At 38.2% G+C, this 24,633-nt stretch overlaps 1 protein-coding gene across 2 annotated transcripts; it reads right to left on the reverse strand.

Annotated features, from left to right (window-relative positions):
• Window positions 1-3,959: 3,959 nt before the first annotated feature.
• On the reverse strand, window positions 3,960-18,386 carry tmem200b (transmembrane protein 200B). 2 transcript variants are annotated; one of them, XM_059349904.1, is made up of 2 exons: window positions 18,130-18,386; window positions 3,960-7,460 (listed from the first exon to the last, which is right to left on the reverse strand). In XM_059349904.1, the coding sequence occupies exon 2, from the start codon at window positions 7,409-7,411 to the stop codon at window positions 6,182-6,184; it is 1,230 nt and encodes a 409-aa protein (XP_059205887.1). In that variant the 5' UTR covers window positions 7,412-7,460; window positions 18,130-18,386; the 3' UTR covers window positions 3,960-6,181. The 2 variants fall into 2 exon arrangements, with proteins under 2 accessions (XP_059205887.1, XP_059205888.1); XM_059349905.1 differs by lacking the exon at window positions 18,130-18,386 and adding an exon at window positions 17,827-17,937.
• Between the last annotated feature and the right edge of the window lie 6,247 nt (window positions 18,387-24,633).

Consider the following 24,633-nt stretch of genomic DNA (forward strand, 5'->3'; position numbering starts at 1 on the left):
GAACAGTGTAATTTCTACATGATTTGTAGAAAATGAACTAAAACAGACCAAGCACTGATGTGATCCAGTTTGTTTAAATTAATTTTGGTATTTGATGGTGAAAACACAACCTTCAGATTAAGTGGTAACAACTATCCTGCTTGCCAGGTACTAAAGCGTTGGGTATATATATATATATATGAGCTGACAGACAGAAACAGTGATGACTGTTGACTGCATTTTGAAATAAAGCCATTCATTACAGAAACCTCTCTTTCAGAACTGTGCTCTGTTTTGTTGTGCAGTGTGGTAAAAGCTTGAAGAAGAGGCTTTGAGATGATGCCAGATTTCTTACTTCTGCACCTTCTTGCCCTCCTGCAGCCATGTGATATTCTACCTTACTGTGCTTCTGCTGCAGAGGGCAGGAGGCCCTGCCGGCTTGCTTTATGAGCTGTTAGAAACCCAGAAGCCATCTTATAAATGACCAATTAAATGAAAAGAGATCGCTAGGGACTGCATACCTGCCCAGAAGGAACCATAAAATCTAATAAGAAGGGAAAATTTGGAGCGTGCAGGAGGCTCTGCTGAGGGTAATTGCAGCTCGGGAATTCCCCCTGCCACTCCTCACCATCCCTAGCCCCCGCTCAGGACTCTTTCAAAATATCAAGCTGCTACAGTGGAGGGAAAAAATCATTCATTGGGTGATAAAGTGAATGGGGACCTCACATCCACATCCCAGCTGGATGTTTTCAGCCTGAGAAATATGGATGAAATGCAAAGCCTCCTTTGTGGTGAGGAATGAGGTCTTCAGCAGCTAGCGTGGAGAGATGATTATATGCTGCATATATATACAACCAGGTACTATTACTTTGACAGCTTGAATAAATGAGACGACACCAAACAGGAGCTGCTTTTGCTTTGCCTTATACTTGCAACACAGGCATGGCATGGTTTAATTCTGTGGTCGACACAGGGCAAGACACAGCCGTTGATTGTTCTGTCAGGCCACTCATATTGCTTGTTATACATTTAGAACACAAAGTGTCACACATGGCATACAGAACAGGCAGCACAGACAGAGAAAACCAGAGTAAGACTGTTTTTTCAAACATTGAGGGGTCGCCGCTGCACATCTGCACGTGCTGTTAAGGGAGAGGGGGGAGGACGAGGAAACGGGACCCATGAGACTGTGATTCATATTCTCTTCCCCCTTTGACACACACCAAGCTGTATGCAGTAACACCAGTAGACCCTCTAAATCTAACTGGAGTTATAGGCTCGCCCCGTCTGCACATTCTATGCATTTTATCTAAGAAGGTTGGGGGTGGGTGGGTGCTTTCTTGTGTTCTGAGAGGAAACAATCAACAGGAGACCAGTAGGAGAAGAAGGTGTTCCTGCTTTCATTTCAAGCCAATACTGTGTCAACCGGAGGAAGAAAACAAAAGACATTCTCCTTCATTGTTAATAATCAATCTCTTTACATATTGGATCTTATTTTCATGTTTTGGCTCTCCAATAATAAGCAAGTTAATAGCTGAGATCTGGGAACACAGTAACCACACAAAATAAGTCAGACAAGTCGAGAAACAGATTTGTGATCTTCAAATTTTACATTGCTACAATCATGCACAACTATATTGCCATTAATTATTTTTATACAGCAGCTTCCACTTATGGGTGCCTACAGGACAAGTTAGAGTTGTTTATGAATTAATTATTAAGTCAAATCATTTATTGATTGTTTGACATTTGTCTTTAAATACTAAATAAGGGAACTTAAAATTAAGGTTTCCCACTATACTTAATTATGTATAGCCGATCAATTTAACATGTAAAAACACATTCTCAATGGCTGAGCACAGGCTGAGCTTAAAAACATCCTGATGCAAGCTAGAGACAGAATGGGACTCCACTCCTTCCATCAGAGACACCACGAACAATTCTAAATTGTGGGTTACGGTCTACATTTCCTTCAATGTACTTTTTCTTTATTATTGGGAAATATTCCTTTTCACAAAATGTCAAGGATAACCACTGTTATAAAAAACTACCTAACTATGGTCATCACAGGGAGGACACAGAGACACCGTACATGGTGTCACTGACTCAGACCTAGATTTGTTTTCAGTCATAGCTTTCTCTCCACAGTACATAATTCTCCTTTCTGTACAGGTACATATCAAAAAATTTGAATATCATGAAAAAGTTTTTTGTCAATCATTTCAAAAGTGAAACTCGTATATTATATAGATTCATTACACAGAGTGAAATATCTCAAGCCTGTATTTCTTGTGATTTTGATGATTATGGCTTAGATCAGGGATGGGCAACTGGAGACCCGGGGGCTGCAGACGGCCCGCACCCTCACTTGAAGTGGCCCTCAGTACAACTACATGCATTTGAGCATGAAATCTTAAAAGTGCATCGAAAAATGCACCAAATTACTTCTTGCAATTAATGTTGGTCTGCTGTTCTTGCACTGAAAAAAAAAAAGAAATCACTGAAATATGTGAAGTTACTGCACTGTAAACATATTTAAAATTGCAGTTTCATCATATCTGGTTAAGCGCGCGGCCTTATATGTGGCCCTGTGGTCGTGTCGATGAAAAATTGTGGCCCCCTCCAGCATTTAAGCTGCCCATCCCTGCCTTAGAGATAATGAAAACACAAAACTCAGTATCTCAGAAAATTAGAATATTACATAAGATCAATAAAGAAAAAGGATATTTTAAACACAAATGTCAGTCTTCTGAAAAGTATCTTCATGTCTATACACTCAATACTTGGTTGGGCTCCTTTTGCATTAATTACTGCATTAATACGGCGTGGCATCTGCGTCTGGTGTCTCTCACCTTCTTCTTGACAACAGCCCATAGACTCCTATGGAGTTCAGGTCAGCCCAGTTTGCTGGCCAGTCCAGCCCAGTTACACCATGGTCACTGAAGCAGCTTTTGGTCCCTTTGCCAGTGTGGGCAGGTGCCAAGTCCTGCTGGAAAATGAAAGCAGCATCTCCATAGAGCTTGTGGAAGCATGAAGACTCTAAAATGTCCTGCTAGATGGCTGCTATGTTGACTGTGGACTTCAGAAAACACAGTGGAGCAACAGCAGCAGAGGACATGGCCCCAAACCACCACTGACTGTAGACTCACATATTCAACTTTTTCACAATATTCTAATTTTCTGACAGAGTTTTGGGTTATTAAAATTACAAGAAAAACAACAATGTGTAATCAATCTATATAATGTATGGGTTTCACTTTCTGAAATGATTGACAAAAAATATTGGACTTTTTCATGATATTCTAATTTTTTGAGATGTACCTGTATATTTACAGCTTGCAATAGGGGTTATGTTTTATTCACTCATTATTCACATATGGTTTTTGTTTTGATAGATAAGTAAAGTCAGATGTTGGACATAAAGAAAAGCAGAACTAAAGTGTTTCCTGTTATATACCAAAATAATAAAGATAGCTGTTATATTGGCGCGTGTAAAGGTTACTTGGCCTTGTTCCGTTTTGCTCTGCTGTTACTAAGGCTGAGTTCAGACTGCAGGCGAATCTGATTCAAATCAGATTCCTTCTCAAATCCGATTTTTAGGGCTGACTGTCCACACTGTTCTTAGCAAGTGTCCAAATGGGATATGGCTCTGTTCAGACTGGGCCACATTATCGACTGATCTGACAGGTTGCTGTAGTAACGGCGTCTGACGTCATATAATTGCGACGGCGACAAGAAAAACAACAACAAACATGATGGAGGCAGGTCACCTCAGTATATTGGCCTTATCACTGTCCAGTAGAGGTGCAGAACATCTCAGACGCACCAGGGGAGAAACCGGGCGTATTTTGGCTGGCAGTCTGAACGAAGCCTTAGGACCTTCAGTGAAAACAGTGCCCAGCAGCCTCACGTATCAAAAACTTTCATACTAAAGACGGCTTACTCATAAAACTGCACTGCAAAAAAAGACAAGTTGGGTGAAGTCAAAATTTGGCTTCACCCAACAAACTTCGATAAAATTTTAAGTTGGAGAATTAAACTAAATATTTTAAGTTTTGTTTTTTATGTTTGCTCAACTCTGAATTCAGATTTTTGTCAACTCAACTGTAAGTTGTACTAATTTATAATTTTACATTGTAATAACTTTTAATCCTTACTTCTGCTAACTTCTGCAATGTGCTGAAGTGGCACGATTGTAACGCTGCTATGAAATGTCAGCTAATGTTGCGATCACAATTTTGAGTTAGCATTGATATGCTAATGGCTACTCTTGTAGCTGTAACAAGCAGCGCCGCTAGCATCAGTTAGCCGCTAGCATCAGTTAGCTGCTAGCTTTCGCTCAAGACCGAATTTCACAACAAAGAAATAAGAGTTAGCAGAACTATTGTCCCTTGTTGTGAACCCCAACTTAAAGATATAAGTAACAACAACTCACAAACTTGTTTTTGAGCAGACAACTGGCTTCCTTTGTTGTGCTAACTTACATTATTGCCCTAAATGTCAATAATTTATATTTCCAAGTTTTACCAACTTAAATCACTGTTTCAGGCCAAAAAATACAAGTTGGCTTTTTTTGCAGTGTGCAAAAGAATGTACGCAAAGACACCCTCATGTTTCAAACTGTCCTGACGTCACATTCTGTCTCAATACGTCCCAATATGAATATGAATGCACATGCACCGGCCTCCTATCCACCCTGGCTGTTCCCGCAAATGACATGCAAATGATTACAAATATACAGGCTTGTCAGCTTGCTGTGCAAGTCAAAAAAAAGTTGTCTGACATCAAGGTGAAATTCATCTAATACATAATTCATTACATTCTACACATTCCCTCCGGGACGACATTTTGGGTTTTAACCCCTGCAATATTAAGAAATGCATTGCTGCGCACATGAAGAGTGTAGCTCCCGCGGGTGAAGGACGCCACAGGATGAAAGGGTAACAGGAGTGTTTGGGTCGCAGTTGTAATTTCCCAACAGCTTGTTGCCATAATTAATCATCACCTACCAGATGAGTTTTGCCTCACACCTGACTTATTCTGCCCACACGCACTGTGTTTTCTTCCCTGAGGAGATGTGTGCCTCCTATGCGTCATGGATCTCTGAGCGCCTGAGGTGTGTTAACATCTCCGTGTCACATTAATAGGAAAAACTGTTGCCAATAAAAATAACTGTGCCAGGTAGTTTTAGCTTAGTTTACTTGCAATATGTTGTGAAAACATCAAGAAAGTCGTTTCTGCCAGACAAGATTTTATACCGCAGTCTGCACTTTGTCACTTTTCATGCATGTTGCTTGTGCATAACAAACTGCTTAAGCAATCTTTGTGTGTGTTGATACATGAGGCCCCAGGATCCATGGTCCTGATCATCTGTCCATAACAAAACAAAGGCAAGCGTACAATTATTACCCAAAGTTTCCATTACAAACGTCGACCACAGTTTAGAGACAGTTGCAGTAATGTGCTCCCAGATCTCAGCAATCAACATGTTGAGTACAGTCGGAGTTGTAATAAACCAGAATTATCATTATAACTTATACACATAAAACCAACACTGACGTTACTCTGCATAAGTATTGAGATGTAACATACTGTACATCACTGCCATGCATTGCATTTGGAGTATGGGACCTCAGCTGAGGAAAAAAAATCCCATTTTTTATATACTAGTTGCATTTGTCAAGAGCTGTCAGCACTTTATGGACTCAGAGGTCCAGGTAGTTTGGTTCAAAATTGATTCCACAGTGAAAACATATCCCTCCTTCACTAAATTGTGCACACTGTGTCCTGGAAACAAGCAAACCCATGTAGGCTTTGCAATTTCTTGCATTACTGCCAACCCATACAACAGACCTAAACCGTCCATTAAATTGCATTGCTCATCTGTGACAGTGTAGGGTCTGTATATTGTTTCTTTCAATTATATAAAACATCTAACACATGAATTGGAAGCCAAGCAAAGACCATAAACTCTGTGTATCAATATTCCACTGAAGACTGAGGACAGGCTCAAGTTTTGGAAGATCCTTGTGAGAATGAGAACATTGTACTCCAATGATCCAGGGCTCAGTTTCTGCCTGTCCCACACAGGAAAAACAAAAATATAGTGCAGTTTTAGAATCCAGGGGAAATCTCATTATGATCCTTGGTCGTCAGAGTGTTTTTACCCAGAACTACTCTCAGGAATGTGAAAAGCGGCCAATCACTGGAAAGGCCCAGAGCCAAAACTCTTATCCCACTGATAACACTGCTGCTCTAGCTGGTCCAACAGTTTATCCACTGAGTCCTCTTTGTTCTCCAGTTTCAGGTAGCGTCTCCCGCTGCCCAGGTCTAGCCGAGGCCAGCTTCGGCGAGTTTGATCCTCTGCAACATCCACTTGCAAAGGGATGTTAACGCAAACCTGCGATCCAGCCTCTCTCCTCATGACTCCCAGCTGATTTATTTCCCCCTCCTTCCTGGGCCTGTGGAGTCCATCCTCCAGACACACACCAGTCCGAGCTATATAAGGCTTAGTCCTGTAGCTCATACTGTGGCAGCGCCTCGGCTCAATAGCTGGGGTATCCACCTCATCCAGAGTGGACATGGAGCTGGCAGACACCAGCTTGAAGAGTGGGGTGCGCTCTGGATAGAAGCCGGCACTGTGCTCGGCACTAGACTGTGTGTTAAAGTCTGTCTGACTGGAATTACATGAGTTGGAGTGGGAGGAGTGCAGGGAGGGCGGAGGCTCTGACTCCTGGTGGTGGAGGGCCTCCGTCTGGAGGACAGCTTGCTGGAAGATGCCCTCCGCTCTTTCCTCCTGGTCTGGGTGGTGTCTTGTCTGGAGCAGGGGCTCTGAGCTGGTCAGCTGCTGCAGACAGAGGATGTTAAGATGGGCAGCTGGTAAACTGCTCACCCACTGGTAGTGTTTGGCCATGGAGTTGGCTGTGGCTATTTCTTTAAGGTCTGCTGAGGGAACGGCCGCAGACACAGAGCAGATTACACTGCGCATCTGAGCCAGCAGCATCTGAGTCTCTCTGTCCCTGTTCTCGTAAAGGACTGTGTTGGCACAGATGAGAATGAAGAGTCCTACCCCCATGATGACAGGTCCCAGCAGCTTCATCCGTTCACTGTGGATGAGGCTGGCTGAGGATAGCAGGCCCTTGGCGCCCAAGCTCCAGCCAGACGTATGCGACTCAGACATGCTTTCCCCCTCCGCAGCTTCCAGGATGGACGATCTGGACATGCGGTACGGCCAGTATCCTGCCACAGCCAGAGCGGTGCCAACCACCACCACGATGACCCCCAGCACCAAGAAGGCTCCAGGTATGGAGCGAATACGAAGCTTGCCTTGGATCACCCCGTCCTTCTTCTTTCTGCCTCGTAAGCTGAAGCGAGACTTCCGTCGGCAAGGAGGTGAAGTTGTTGCATCACCCGGGGCCTTCTGGGTCTTCATGGCATCGGTCCGTCCAGAGCTGTGGCTCCTGGTGCACCCTGTCAGAGCACTTTGGGAGGACATTTAAAGAGTTAATTTAGGTAAAGCAGAGCATGTACATGTAGCATTCATTAATTCAACTACACATGAGTTTATATCAATACATCAGTCGGCTGATAGATTACAAAAATGTGATATGTAAATAATTATTTCTTTTGATTACAGGTACATGATTATGCATTTTCCATTTGTTTTAACTATTGTTCAATATTTAAGATTTAATTGTGAAACAGTTTAAAGCAAGGTTCGTACACTTTTTGAGTGGTCAAATTCAAGCACTTTTCAAGGACTCTCAAGGTCCATTTTCAAGCTTTTCCAGGACCTTATAACGGTTGTAAGTTTTATGTTTTAGATGAGTACTTACATGCTAAAAGGGGTCATTTCAATCTCAATATTCAATGTAGTATTTTTTTCATTGAACATGTGATTATCTATAGTCAGGTTGAAAGAGAAATACAGTAAGAATTTCAAGCATTTTCAAGCACTTTATCCAAAATCCAAGCACTTTTCAAACCTTGAAAATACAACATTAAAATTTAAGCATTTTCAAGGATTTTATCAGTCAAACGTAGAAACCAGCGCAGCACAGACATAATTTGGTCATAGTAAAGTGGAGCTATTTGGATTGAGTATAATGGTGTCATAAAGTTTTATACACTGCCAAATGTTTTATATTAGTGTCATGGATGGTTTGCTCAAGACCAAGTAAAGTCCTAGTATCGACTTGTTGTTAACATGTCATTAAATGTTATAAAGCCAGTTTGACAAAGGGGAATAGAGACATCTCAAATAATGTCATGTCAGTCTTATGCATACCCATTCAAATAAAGAAATAAAAAAAGAAAACCTGCTCTGATATCAAAATGTGTGTTTCTATAAAGGGATAACAGTCTGCATGTTAATGGGAATCTTTCAAAGAAGTAAAAAAAAATAACCACAGACATTACAACAGATTTAATTGACTTTAAATAATTTAATCATAAGAACGCACACGACAGACGATTCAGTCAAGAGATCACACACTTGCCGTTTGTACGAAGTCAGGGGTCTTCAACAATTTTCATCATATTTAATGTGTTACTTTGAAACTGTGATTGGAGTCATGGCTGAGAAGCTGAAAACAGCAATGCTTTTGCATTTTGCAATTTTGTGCCACAAATGGGGTCGCAGTCTGACATAATCATGACAATAATCATGCTTCTTCTTGCAATTTATTCAACCGTTTTATTTGTGCTCAATGTTATACAATTTTTGACATGACTATTTGAGATATGACCAAAATATTTAGGAATAAATTAAGAACGCAGGCTTTCAAATATATTCATTTAGTAATAATTCTGTATGTAATTATTTAGTAAATTATGCCCGCCGCTAGGGGTGTGCCATATTACTGATTATACCGGTATAACATTGGCATTGGCAACATTCCTACTTCTTGATGTAGTGGCGTAAGGGTTTCCCATTAAATTCAACTAATATAACTGATTCCCTAGATAGTTTTTTTTTAAATTGGTAATACTCAAGAGTCAGGAGTAATTGTATTTCGAATGTTTATTTATTATTATTCTTCCCAAATTTTCATTTTTTTGTATTTGGCAACTGTTGATATTTGCAATTTACACTACATTTAGATTTAGGATTGATTTTTATTTTGTTGTACGATTTTTATTTATTCATACATTTTTTAATATCGTCAAGTATACCGTTATCGTAAAAATACTCTGAAATATCGTGATAATCTTTTAGGGCCATATCGCCCAGCCCTACCCGCCGCTACTTCAGAATATGGGATTTTTTTTTTTTTTCCATTCTGAAGCAGTGACCACAGCACTCTCTCGCCGCTGGGATGAGAGAATGGAGATGTCATAACAACCGCAAGCACTCTGTTAGCATTACTGGAGTTCCTGAGTGAGGTTAGACTTCCTGTTAGAGCAAATGGCTAGTTAATGTTACTGGAAGAGAACAAAGCACACTCCAGCCAGTCAGCCTCCAATTGTTTTCCCGGTGCATGTATTTACTATGCGTTAAGGTAAAAAAGTGTTGGACCCGCCTTCAAAATAACCCTCACCCTATCCCATGCCCTTGGACCCCTCTACTTTGTTCGGGTCCCCCCATCGTAGTCTTAGAAAATCCTGTGGCAAACACTGGTTCTAAAGCTTCTTTTGCAGTCGAGTGTCATTTTTCAAACTTTCTAAATTGGTAATTGATATTTACACGTGCACACCATCCAGGGGACAAATAACCCTTGAGCCTCGCTGCTGAAAAAAATCATAGAGGAAACACTGAGAACTGTCTCTTTATTATGATATTTGGAATAGGGTTGGGCGATATGGACCAAAAGTCATATCCCCCATATGATTAGGCTGAATATCGATATACGATATAATTAACATTAACAATATTTTTATCGCAGTGAGAGCAAATGTTCAGTCAAAGTCAAATATGACATGTCACAAGTAGTTTATTTAAGTTTATGTTAGTGAACATAAATACTGTATAACAACAGGAGTAACTTTAAAAAAAAAAAAATCAAAGCTCCATAAAGTGCACATTTAAATAAAACATTTCTTAAATAAAAATATCTCTATGAAATAAAATAGGCTAAACTTTTTCTGAAATAAATATATTTCTATGAGAAGAGAATAACGAACATTACAAAAGAACTAAATACGACAAACCCTGGTAAGAATTTGAACTATATTGATATATGCGATATGGTCTCATTCCATTTCACATTTAAAAATATATCGATATATCTTTAATATAGATATATCGCCCAGCCCTAATTTGGAGTTCCAACTAGGGGTGTACCGATCGATTGGCACCGATTTCCTTAATTTTGCGGGATCGTCGATCGGCCGATTCCACGTCAAACCGATCTTATCTAGCGATCTTATCTACCTCCGCAAAGGTCTGAAAGTGCATCTGCACGTACTCGTACTTCTGCATGACTGAGCGTGCTCTGGGTGACTGTTGTCAAACAGAGCACGCTCAACCAATCATGTCGTCAGTGTGGAACTTTTACACTGTTAAAGAAGGAGAGCAAAGGAAAGCCATTTGTAATTCATGTAAGGCCATGTTAAAGAAAAATACCGCTGTGTTATTTATTTTTTTTCAATAAAATAAGATTCAAACATTGAAGGTGTATGCTGTGAGTTATAAACGAAATCGGCAGCACAGGCTTTTAAAAAAAATCGGTGCACCCCTATTTCCAACAGTTAGAAATTCTAACCTTCTCATATTTTATAGCATGACATCATCTTCCACTTCAGAGGAAATCCAGCCCCAAGCATCACTTGCTGGCTTAAGGGTTGCTGTTTTCTTCTTTAAATGAAAACATTATCTTGCAGCCACAGTGGTTGTGGCCTCCATACGGTATCTCAGCAGCAGCCTGAGCCCCAGTATGCAGCTGGCGGGTTCCCCCACAGAGCTTGAGAGCCTCTAAGCATAGCCTCTGCAACACACTGTGACAGGAAAGCATACATCTGACTTTGCTGTAGGTGCAGCCGAAGCCTTTCCTTCTGTAATGAATGTTATGTCACCATGACATTACATTTCACAGATGCCTGGAATCCGGGAGAATTTAGCCCGCCCAAATTCACTTTGGTCATCTTTTAGTCAGTGGTTGTTTACCATACACAGTCCTTGTCCAATGTTAATCACCACTAAAAATAATTAGGGTAAAACTCCTCAAACTGTTCCAGACCTTCCATGTCTGAGGGGATATATTAAACTCAATGAGGTGTAAACAAAAAATAAAGCACGTGTGCTGTTCTTCTATAGTTCTCACATCATCATAAACACAGCAGAGTGAAATGGAAAAACAGCTTCAAACACTCCGACTGCAATCACAGCGAGGTCTTCAGCATGTTGCAATGAGTGTACTATGTTCTCACCATGCTGTCAGACACCTCACAGCAAAGTCATTTCTCCTTCTTCCTTGTGTAAATATTCATGTACAGCTGGGCCTCATCACCCTTCATCCGAGCTCTGCCGATATGCTCCTTTTCTTTTTTTTGTTTCCGTTAAGTTTCAGATCAATGGTTCTCAGAATTTTTCTGTCATACCCCCATTCAGAACGAGGAAAAATGCTAAAAGACCAAACTACAAGACCACTTAAAGGACACTCAGGTAGATTAACTTTATAAATGAACTTAAATAAATAAATAACTGAAGAAAAAAAACGTCCCTGACCAGCACTGTACTTGTACATTCTTTCGTCTCTGTAGAATAAACAGAAAGGCAGACAGACATCATCAGTCCCCGGGGAAAGTCTGCAGTTTAGAGATGACAGAGTGGGCGTGGTCGCTCGATATGTCTTTGACAACTGATGGGTATATAAACAATAAAAGACAGCACATGTAAACTTCATCGGTAGATAAAATGGACCTCAGGGCGATGCCTGGGTTACAGATGCTTTCTGTAACGATGACATGCCTGGGGTTACACCACCTGTTGTCTACTGGTAGTTTAATAAATGTGAAATAAGCACATGGTAAAGCCTTATTTTTTGTGCATGGGTTTGAATTAAATACTCTACATTAAAAAAGTAATATGTATATTCTCATTTAGGTAGAAAATGTAATGCAAAATGAAATAAACAAACTGAAATTATTAAGTAAAGTATAAATAAATTAGCATACGGTGTTGCAGAGGCTACCAAGATACAGCATGAAGACTACAAGGACTATGGCTGGTAGATAGGGGTGCACCGATTGCAATTTTCTGGCCGATCACCGATCACCGATTTTTAAAAAGCCTGACCTGCCGATTCCGATTTTGGCCGATACCGATTTTTTTATAACTCGCAGCATTCACCTTCAATGTTTGAATCTCATTATATTGAAAAAATAATAACACAGCAGTATTTTTCTTTAACAAATAAAAGAAATCACAATGCCTGAGGTAGTTAATAAAATATTTAACTTAAAATAAATAGCAACAATTTACAGGACAAACTAACAAAAAAACTGCAACCATAAATAAAGTGGTTTTTGTTCTGTACAACATACAGACAACTAGGGAGGGCATCGATTTTCGAATATTCAAATTCATTAAATCATAAAAAATCGAATAGTTCATCATATCTGGAAGAAAAAAAAGTTGTATTACTGGTGCCTTCCACACGGGGGCAGCGTAACATTTGATGATACAGTGTGGTGGGCTCGATGCCAAGCTGTAGAAGAAGAAACAAACCATAGAAGAAGAAACAAACAGGGGAGAGGGTTTTCCACGGCAGTCTATGGGCGGGACAAACAGAGATCGCTAAGTGAACACCTGCGCAGCAGCACATACACACTGTACTGCGACAGAGCTAACTGTAGCTAACTGCCGCTAACAGTGGCTCTTCTTAACGAGCCAGCCTCTGGCCTATTATCTAGGTAGATAAGATCGGTAGATAAGATCGGTTTGACGTAAAGGAATTGGCCGATCGCCGATCCCGCAAAATTAAGGAAATCGATCGGTGCACCCCTACTGGTAGATAATGTTGTTGACATCAATAAGCAAGTTGAACAAACAGCTATCTGCTTCTTTTCATTCATGTATACAAAAACAGAGAAAACAATATGATTTAACACCACATTCTCACTCCCAACTTCAGTTTCCGCTCATTCCGTGCAAAGTGGCTTTTTAAAATAAACCGAATTCACAGAAAACGCTTCAGTGAGGGTAGGCCTGTCACGATAGTCAATAAATCGACTTATCATTCGAAATATAAAAATGGACGCAATATTTTTTGTGGGCTAAATAATTGTTGTTTACATGCATGTTTGTTTACATAAGCCATCAACATTTTCGCTAGTTGCGCTGCTTCTGTCCCTCTCCTGTTGCTCAACCTGCTGTCTGTGGGAGGCACGGCTCACACACACACACACACACACACACACACACACACAGTGCGGACGCTAGCCAGCTGAAGCATAGTGCGTGTGGTACTCGAAGTCAAGTTTCCTGAAGGCTACACAACTCCAGAAAGTTTGGTGGAATAAATATAACTCGTGCCAAAACCAGTGTGGGAACATTTTGGATTTCGCTGTTCAGCTCAGCAGCTGTACAACAACTGCGGCCGCCGTCGCTAACTGCACAGCTTATTGTAAACAAACCAGCATGCTAACTGTACATGTGGTGTCTGCCGCCGATCGTAAATTAAACGGCATCACTAACTGTGCACAGAGTGTCTGGTGCTTGTTGTAAACAAACGGAGGTCAAGAACTGAACACATTCTGCTGCAGCACATACACACTGTACTGCTACACAGCTAACTGTTAGCCTGTTAGCACTGACTGTCCTGTCTCTTAAAGGAGCCACGCCACTCTTATAGTGGACGCGTTATAAAACTGACTTTTTGTGTCTTGTGCTATTTCAATAATGCTGCAAATGTTTTACAGGCAGTAGGAATTGCCAAAAAAAATCCCAGAAACAGCTGTTTATATATTATTTATAATAATATAATATTTATCTCAGTGCAGTTTCTGTTAACAGAGCCCGAGACTCTATTTCATTTGTTATGATTGTAGTTTATTTATTTATGTTTTATTCATATAGGATGTTTTAATATTTATTTTCCACATTTCAATGTTTAATATTCTTTTTAAAAATCCATTGCTGTGGAAAAGGTTATACTCCACAATACTATTGTTTGTCGTGATAGTTTCTGGGAAATTATATCGCCCTAAAAAATGTATTATCGTGACAGGCCTAAGTGAGGGCAACAAAAGCAATGGATTAAGGTAAGGACATAGAACAGGGTTGGGGTCAAGAACAAATACTTTCCAATCAACTACTGGACATATTTACTTTTAGAGGCTGACGTGACATAACATAAAAGTGTCATCAACTAACAAATAAATGCAAAATGCAATTAAAATAGAATGCATCAAATTTAGAATTGAGTATATATTTACAAAGGAAAAAAGAAGTGACTAATGGCTACATGATAACAGATCATAAAAAGACAACAGAATATTCTTATTCAACCTATCACCTAATAAGTACTTCTCAATTGAGGGAAGGCAACTCTGAAGTGATGGAACTTTGACTTTCACAGTTTAACACTATGTACAGGGCTCGGTATCATTCCAAAATATGCAATAATTAGTTATGCGTTGATCAACAGAGGTTTTTTTAACCAAAAAGGAAAGAAAATCAGTAGTACCAACTTCTTAAAAGTAAAGAATTGTGAAAAGTAAGAGTAGTGCAGAAGCTAATGAGCAACACTGCATTATTCATACAACAGGAAGTCATTTGTATGCCCCTTTGCTTTTGGATTATGACTGCAGTAACACAAACGTGTCCACTGGAGAAAAAAATAATTAACAGTGGACTGCATTCTCCAGAAAGGCTGCACCTGAGTGTTAATACACATCTGATCCAGAAGATGCTCAGAATTTGAAGTTAATGTGATCTCATTTAATCAGAAAAAAGAGCAATGATTGCTGCTATTATTTATCATCGTAAACTAATTAAAGTCAATGACTGGATCTAATAGTCTGCAAATGGTGTTTTAATTGACCTTGGCTCAAGAGGCCTTACAATCACAATGTCAAGTTTGGGAAAATATCAATAGAGTATTGCAGGAATGACATTACCTCCAAGTTAGCATCGCCATGGTACCTGTGATAAAAAGCCAATGAGATGTTTCTTTTACATGTTTGTTTGGCAAGACAATGTTCACAAATGAAAACCACTTTATGATGTTTGAATCGTAAATGAAATCAGCCCAGTAAAGCTATCATTCGGCAATGAACAACCTGTGTCTGAGCTGCCTGCACGTGAAATGAAAGGGGTGGCTGTGGCTCAGTTGGTAGAGTTGGTTGGCCCCCAACTGAAGGGTCGGTGGTTCGATCCCTGACCGTCGCAGCCTACATGTCGAAGTATCCTTGAGCAAGACACTGAACCCCAAATTGCTCCCGATGTGCTGTGTTCATCGGTGTGTGAATGAATTCCCAATGGTGGCAGGTGGGACCGTTTAGGGTAGCCTCTGCCACCAGTATGAATGTGTGTGTGAAAGGGTGAATGAGCGCATTCTGTAGTGTAAAAGCGCTTTGAGTGGTCGCAAAGAAAAGCGTTATATAAGTGCAGGTCCATTTACCAGGTCCAAAGACACAAAGCCAACAATCTATGAGACGCGAACGAGTCGACTCATTTATGCTGCTCAGCCCACAGCCTTGAGGAGTTGAGTCCCAAACTAATCATTTCTGTTTCCTGTCCTGACTGAGCTGATGCAGCTGCCATGTGACGAGGGAACGTACTGTGTGAAAACGAACGACTCACTCACTGAGACTACTCATTACTCCACAGTCACACAAAAGATTAGTTCAAAGTGAACAAAATCTTCACGAACGACACACCGCTAATAAAAATGTATTTTTAATTTCAGCTAAAAAATTCATCGTACATGCCGCTTTTCAATCTTGCTCCCTCTTAAATCTGCATTGGTCTCAAAAATCACATATTGGTCAGGCACGATACAATATTATTGCATTTTAAGCATTTTGCGATATGGTGAGTATTGATACAATATATTGCGATTTAACTGTTTAACTGAATTTTGTCACACAAAATTAAATTCGATTAAGAATTGTTTTGTCAAATAAGAGAAAATTCTCAGTCTATTCATCTCACTTCAGTCTTTTTATTTCTCCAGAATGAGTCAATTCCACAGACTGACCAACAGAGTATTCAGTCAAACTGAACTGATATCAAACATGTATCGACGACAACAACTGCAGCATTTAATCAAAATTTCTTCAACTTTAAGCTTCACTGCTTTGTTTTTTTTTTTAATGAAACATAAAAAAGCCTAACTTTGCACCGTTACTTCAACAACTTCCCGACACGATATCCTGACACATGGTGCCTATAGACTCTTTCCTTCTAGTTCCATATGATACCAGTATCTCCGGTATATTCCTTAAAGTGAGCCCGCTACGGAGAAATAAAAACGGCAAAAATACTGCCGGATGTCGGAACGCTAAATATCGATACTTTGCAGCCATGAATCGATAGAATATTGACACGCAAAATATCGCGATTCTATGCTGTATGGATTTTTCCCCACCTCTAGGCTCTACCATGAACTATTATCTTCTACACATTTAAACACCAGCCCTGGCATTTTGTTAAACCCGAACCACTGGTAAAAGATAATCACAGATTATAGTTCTTTAAACCAGAACACTGCAAAAAAAAAAAAAAAAAGGGGTGTCTAAAAACAAGTTAAAAACACTAAATCTGAGGGAAATGATCTTGCTGCATTGACAGATAATTCCACTTGATAAGATTTCTTAAATTAAGATTGTTAAATCTAGAAATAAGCCTGTTAAACACTTAAAATAAGAAATTAATTCTTAAAACAAGATAAATTATCTAACACTTCTAAATCTAAAGTTTTTTTTATCTTGGTAAGAAACCAATAATTCACAGTGCACTCTGCTCGGGCCAGTTCATCGCTGCTTGCAGCTTTAATTTATCTTGTTTTAAGAGTTAATTTAATATTTTAAGTGTTCAACATGCTTATTTCTAGATTTAACAATCCTAATTAAAGAAATCTTGTCAAGTGAAATTATCTGTCCATGCAGCAAGATCATTTCCCTCAGATTTAGTGTTTTTATCTTGTTTTTAGACACACCTTTTTGCAGTGAATGGTTTCCAGGGGGGAAAAATGGCAAACTACTAATTTGTCAGAGAAGACACTTTTTTCATGTGTGTTATTCAGCGGGGAATAGAAGCCGACCTGGTCAAGAACAAGCTTTCAGGATCAGCATCAGGATTTCTAAACATGAAGGCAGCGGGACAGCAAGGTCATATTTGGCTGTGAGAAACATGAACAGCACACCCACATGGGGATCTGAGCACAACAGGACACAAGACACATATTTCCCCATCTGGATGACCTTTGTTAAACAGCTGGATACATTAAATAGTGTGTTGTATCAAATTGTGTAATCATCTGGTTTTGCATCTGTCCAAAGTAACTGTTGCCCCGCCATTTTTCCACCAAAAACGCCACTGACTGCATTGGCCCATTATCATACTGTTCATCTCCCGTTTTCCAAGCAGCAGTGCGAGCTGAACTGGAGCCAATTCACTCCCCGGGAAGCCACAAGTTGTGCTTCACGATGGGAATAGACTAAAGTGTTTGGAGATAAAGCCGTGCGATAAGCTTGCAGCAGGGTGTGGAAGGGTGGAACCACATGCAACCTATAAAAATATCTATTTTTTACTCATGCAAATATACACAAAACAACCCGCGATTCTTTTTCAGAAACCCTAACAGAGGCACACTGAACCCCGCTTCTTATTTTCAAGTCTCCAGTTATGAAAAATGAGCATTTCCCTTCTCCATTCGACAGTATAAGGCGTTTGATCTTTACCTTGACGATAGTCTGCCGTGCCGAGCCGTGCCGTGCCGTGCCGGACTACCTCCCCTTAACTGTGTCTGCTGTATGGAGGCTACAAACACACAGCAATGTGTCTGAATGACCGTGCTGCTGCTGCATTTCTCCCCGTACACACTGACATTAATAAAGTCAGTTCATCTCATTGAGCTCTCTCACTGCAGCAGCAGCCAGCCTGTACTTGCTGATTAATAAATCAGAGGAGACAGACTCCCCCACTCCAAGTTCTCTCTGATCCATATTCAACAATACAGCAGCCGGTGACTTTTGGAAACTTGCCTTTATTTCCCGGATCCTGTTGCAGCTTGTTCATAGTTGGACACATAACATCCTGATCATTATGGATGGATATTCTCCTCGACATAACTGTTTCTATTCCAGCATGGGCTCTGTCTTCACCAGCTCCTCCGGGCTGTCTGACAGAAAGCAGCTTTTTCATGAATCATGAAGACAAATAAATGAAGCAGAGTCCAGCCCCGCCGCTCTCTGGTCTGCAGCCGCTTCAGAGAGCTGCACAATCAAGCGAGCAGCAACTATCCGCTGCGTTTTTCAAAATAAAAGTATTACCGGGGTACAGTTATCTAGTAGAGGTGTGATACAGCAGAGGCCCCACGATACGATTTTATCCCGATACTTGCGTCACGATACGGTATTATTGCATTATCGCATTTTGCCATATCGTCACCCCGTTAAAATAACCGCCTAACTCGTTTTTTCAAGTTTTGCAGAAACACGAACAACTTCACCAAAAGTGTAACATATGACATTTTTTGACCATTTCACTCAAAAAGGATGTAACAAAGGGTGGCTATTGGCATAGTAATAACACTGTGTTTAAATGATGTAACTTAAGAGAAATAAATGACTTAGGCAATTTTTTGAACATGCCTTTGTGACTTAAGCAAGATATGGTAACACTTTATTTTGAAGGTGTCTACATAAGAGTCACACAAGCCTGTCAGAAACATGACATGACAGGTATCATGAGCATTAATGTTACTTCAAAGTGTCATTAATGTTCATTACACATCCCATGTCATGTTTATGACACACTCATGTCACCCTTATGTAGACACCTTCAGCATAAATTTAATAAATACATTTTGAATGAAACATTAAAAAAAAACCTAACTTTGCAGAGTTATTTTTATTTTATCATTGAACACCACTTTGGCTTCTTGTTTTGTGTTTGCATGTGTTTGTTTTCATATAATCATGATGAGACCAAATATGACAGCTCACTTGACATTCACTTCCTTCAGCAGTAGCTGTATTTCAAGACAGTTTTGAAGTCTAGTGCTCCATCCTGTTTAGACTTTTGTTTGGGCATTCTTGACTTAATTTTCAAATGTTTTGGCAGTCAGCCCTACACACGGGTGTGTATGTGACTGGCTTTCTGAGTGAGTGAGTGAGTGAGTGAGTGAGTGAGTGAGTGAGTGAGTGAGTGGTTGTGTCCGGAATTGTGAACTACTCACACTAAACACATTACATGGGACATGAAATGAGTATGTAGTGCGTTTACACTGCTTAGTATGATAATTTCTGTATGCAAGAAATGCTCGGATGTATACTCACTAATGATGAATTTCGCAATATGCTACCGAAAAAAGACTTCACACACTCAAGATGTCCCATAATGCATTGCCACCATTCACCCAGTCTGAAACATGCCGGCTGGTTTGTATTGAACTTTCCCTTATTAAATCTTAACAGTAGAACAAAATGCATTAATGCATTGCTGGTTGTCACCAACACTCCAACAAAGCCCCGAAGGAGTATTTTGTAAGCAGTGGCGGAAGAACGGATCCTTTACTTCAGTAATAGTACTAATATTGTCAATATTAATATTGTTAATGTTGTTAATATTGTTAATACCATACTATTAAAATACTCCACTACAAATAAAAGTCCTGCTTTCTAAAGGTTATTCAAGTAAAATAACATTTATATATTCCATATATAGGCCTATATTATTGGATTTTGGATAACAACATTTTTTTGTTATTTAATTAATTAACATTCATAATAAAATAATAATAACAACAGGTAGGCAGCTCAGATTTGAAGAGGCAGTGGGAGTAAGGTATTGTAGAAAGGTAAAAAGGTTTTTAGTTAATGTTAAATATGTGCAGTGAGTCTGAGTTGTGGATGTCAGTATGGAGGAAGTTACAACTACTTAATATACTTTTATATATTTTCATTTGTAAAAATTAGTAATCATTCTAACCGCACGTTTGTCATGTTAAATCTGGAACTGAAAAGTAACGTTAGCTGTCGTCAAAATATTTGTCTTTAAAATGTAGTGGAGTAGAAGTATAAAGTTAAACATAAATGATGTAAATAGTGTATCAGTATTGTAGCCATAGACTGTATATAAATAAGATTGTAGCCAACTAACTATTTCTCCATAGTATTCCAAAATGTTCTAAATAATTTCAAGTTTCTATAGTTATTAAACATCTCCATTGTATTACATATCTTGACTGAGGGGAAGGGGTAACATTACTGTAAGACGAAATCAATCACAGTTAGATTGAACATAAAAAAGATTAAATGCTGATCAGCACAAAATTCGAAAGACAAATTTCATTTTTTGTATTTTTATTAAGTAGTTGTATTTTTTTTTATTTAGTTAATATAGAAACACAACAAAGCTTTTGTTTCCTTTTTTTCCAGTCAAAGTTAGCTTGTCATACTTCAGTGAAATGTCCACTGAGAATATTACACTTAATCATAATTTGAGTATGTAATATGTAATGTGTAGTATGTAGCCTGCTCTGAACACAGCCAGTGATCCAAGCTGCTCACTGAGGTCACTTATCTCTTGATTCTAAAGGACACAAATATTTGGATACAACAAATACAAAAGAGTCAGGAAACAAACATGGCTATTTGTCTCCACCTAGTGGCTGGAAACTCATTTGGCACTGTGAAAATCTATTGATTGCAGTCTTGATAGTCTTGAGGTTTTTTTAACTGGCCAGCCAAATGGGTTGTACACTGTAAAAAAGATAAACAATAGCTACTCAATAAAATTGAGGCAACAGATTGCACGCAATATTATTAATTAAATCTAACTAGGTTACAAGTTGAGTTTAGGTTTAGGTTTTATTTTATTTGCACAGTTAGAATTACATCAAATGACAAAGATAACATATAATGTAAAGTGCAGGGAGAGATGGGCTTATTTAAAACCTCCACCTAAAATTTCATTAGAAAGTAATAAACTGAGTTAATAACAACTTAACAGGAAGTGCCTGTCAATTAAAAACGGACTTATTCTATTGTGTTGGATTCATTCGAAATTCTCTTGATTTAGAATTACATACACATAAAGATTCTATCTAATGTGATCAAAATAAGTAGATTCTATCTCAAACATTTTATATTAAAGTTACTTTAACAACTGCCTCAAAATCAAGGACGCATTTATATTTATTACATTTTATCAAATAGTAAAATGAAATGACTACAGAATCATTTATTACAGTGTAGGTAGGTAAGTGATATGACACTTATTTCTACATGTATTGATGATGTAATTTTTATGCTCAGAAATCATCATGATTTATTTGATCTTTGACCCCCAAAAATGTAGTCATTGCACTCTGGTTTTGCATTGCTATAATTAACAAGTAATAAGGCCCTTGTAAGTCCTTACAAGATGCTTATCAACATTACTGTGTGTTTATAAGCCTATTTAAGTGTTGATAATGGCATTATAATACAGCTAATAGCAGGCTATAAGAGATGTATAATAAGAACATTAATAAAAGCCTCATGAGTATCTTATAATTCTTCATAATAGCATTACAAACACCCATAACCCACCCATTATGTCTTTGCCATGCCTTTATTAATCTTTTGTTTGCTTATTGATATTAAAATATACTTTATTGCTCATCTATTACAAGTTAACTATGCACTTGTTAACAGTTAACTATGCTTTTTGCAGCTAAAGGGATCTAAAGCGAGAACAATGCCTTATTACTTGTTAATTAATGGTTATTACAAGGACCTTAATATAAAGCGTTACCCTACAATGTTTTTTAAAAAGTGTTTAACAATTCTATTCAAAGATGAGTGTATTTTAGACTTAATATTATAAAGTAATGTTATATTTTAGTCTAAATATAATTTTATCTCACCTTTTTACTTACTTAACTTATAATTTATATTATTCTTGTCTTCACTATTCAACACAATGAAGAAATATAAGGCTAAACTGTATCACAGTATTATTTCTCTGACATAAAGAAAAATTTAAATATGAAACTTTGTCACAACATAAAACAGACATAAAGGAGTTATATTTTTAGTTTTAACTCAATTTCGACCAAAAATGTAGTTACTGCAGTTAGGTTTTGTGTACTCCATAGGCAGAAAGCTGTAATGGCATTTATTTGAGAAAGAGTTTTAATTTACTCAGTGTCATTCATTTGTAACAACATGGATGATATATGTTTTTTTCTCTTTTGCTGTTATTTGACATTCTCCTTTTGCTTTCTTTTTTTGTCTGAGTGTAATGTCACCTGTCAAATTGTGGTTTGCACACTGTACTCCTGTCTGCTGTCCCTATATGAGTTTATTGGGGCGCTTTTTTATCCTCACTGCAAATTGCCTGTTAGCACATCCAATTTCAAAGTAACACAATTCATCAACATTCTCTGGTGGGTAAGAACTGACTTAGCTGTTGAACCCTTTTCATGAATGCCACTGGGGATTTTTTAGAAAGATAAGAAAACATTGAGACACAAGGCCCAGTCAGCTTGCACAGCTAATTGTCTTTGGTCTTGGCAAGGACTTTTTATGGTTTCAAGTTCTTCATCTTACAATGCTTCTTCTTGAACTAGCAAGTTCTGCTCCTTTTATTTCTTTAAAGCTTGTGCTTTCATTGGTTCTTTGCATTACATATTTATATTCTTTGCCTTTTAGTTACAATCTGGCAGCTGCTTTTGCTGCCCTTGACCTATCAGAGAATATCTGCAAGCAATCCAATGATGATCTGTCTTTCTTTGCTAAAGTGTTACCAGTGGTGTAATGTAACTTGTACTTTACTTAAGTACTTCCATTTTATGTAACTTTATATTTTTACTCCACTACATTTTGAGGCAAATATTGTACTTTTTACTCCACCACAGTTAGCTGACAGTTTTAGTTACTTTACAGGTCGAGATTTAACATAAAAAACATGATAAAATTAAAGTTAGACAAAATATTAGAGCTCATAACAGTATATTAAGTAGTTAAAATGAGCCCTACCTTGAGAAAATAAGAACATTGCTAACATAAATGCATCAATAATAATAATAATCCAATAATATATTTAGAATGTATAAAACAATGAGGCCATTCTGCATAACGAGTACTTTTACTTTTGATACTTAAAGTACATTTTGATGCTGATACTTTTGTACTTTTACTTCAGTAAGTTTTGAATGCAGGACTTTTACTTGTAGTGGATTCATTTTACAGTATGGTAGTAGTACTTTTACTTAAGTAAGAGATCTGAATACTTTTTCCACCACTAAGTGTTACACACAAGAGCCTTGTGAAGTTCAGGATCTTCCTCCTTGATCTCACCCACTTTCCTTCTTTATCAGATAATTCTTACTGCCAAAGAAACCTAGGTCCTGAGAACCAATTTGAGGTCTTAAATTGTTCTGCAGTCAAACCTCGAGAGGCATGACCTGCCTGTCCTCTGATGCAACAAAACCCATTGTTCAGGCTTTGTACACTGTAAAAAACGGTAAAATACCGGCAGCTGTGGGTGCCAGAACCTCACCGTAAAAAATACAGTGAGTGGGTTTTCTATTCTAAATTTAAATGTATGCAAAAATCAAGTCATTAAGACTGAATATTCCTGTTATTTTTAGGGTTATTGTGTCATTCATTCACACATCATGGTATTTGTCCATAAATTTGGCATAAAAAATGTTATATTTAAACAGCAAAACTGTGTGTTTCTTCCAGTTTATGACAGTAAAAGTAAAAGTTTTGTGCTATTCTTTGATTTACGGTAATTAAAAGTGTCTAATACGGTGATATACAATTTTTAATTTTACGCCCTATTTCTGATGTATTTGACAGTGTTTTACTGTTATTTCTACAAACATTATTTACAGTGTACTTGACTTTATTCTCTGTATGTGGTTGGCTACAACACTTGAAACCTCGTCGATATGTAGCAGAAAATGACCGTGGAATCTCTCCATAACTCTTGCTGATCTTGGATTTCAAGTCACTGGTTCGAACTGCAACAACTGCTGCAAGTTCAAGTCTCAGTATACAGTAGTTGTTACCTTGGTTAATGAAACTCTTGATTTTCACATTTCCAGACTGCAATGAGCTGCAGCAGATTCGTTAATGGCTCGCAGGTAAATTCGCTGGAATGGAAAAAATAACTTATAAAATGAAGTCTTACACCAGCACATAAAACACATTAACAAGAGAAAATATGTCATTCACAAAATGAATGCAAACAAAGCATTGAATATCAAAATAAGGCAAGACTTTCAAAATAAAAAGAGCTAAAAAAAAAAAAAAAAAAAAGCTAGAAAATGGCCAAGGTGTTATAATTTTGACTAAAATAAATATGACTAAAATGTCAGCCTAAAACGACATAGAAGTAATTTTGTATGACATTTACAGGTGCATCTCAATGAATTAGAATATCATAGAAAGTTTATTTATGTCAGTAATTCAATTCAAAAAGTGGAAATAACACGTTATATAGATCCATTACACACAGAATGAAACATTTCATGTCTTAATTCATTTTTT

This window comes from Centropristis striata, chromosome 14 (genome assembly GCF_030273125.1).
Source record: "Centropristis striata isolate RG_2023a ecotype Rhode Island chromosome 14, C.striata_1.0, whole genome shotgun sequence".
Classification (NCBI taxonomy): Eukaryota; Metazoa; Chordata; class Actinopteri; order Perciformes; family Serranidae; genus Centropristis; species Centropristis striata.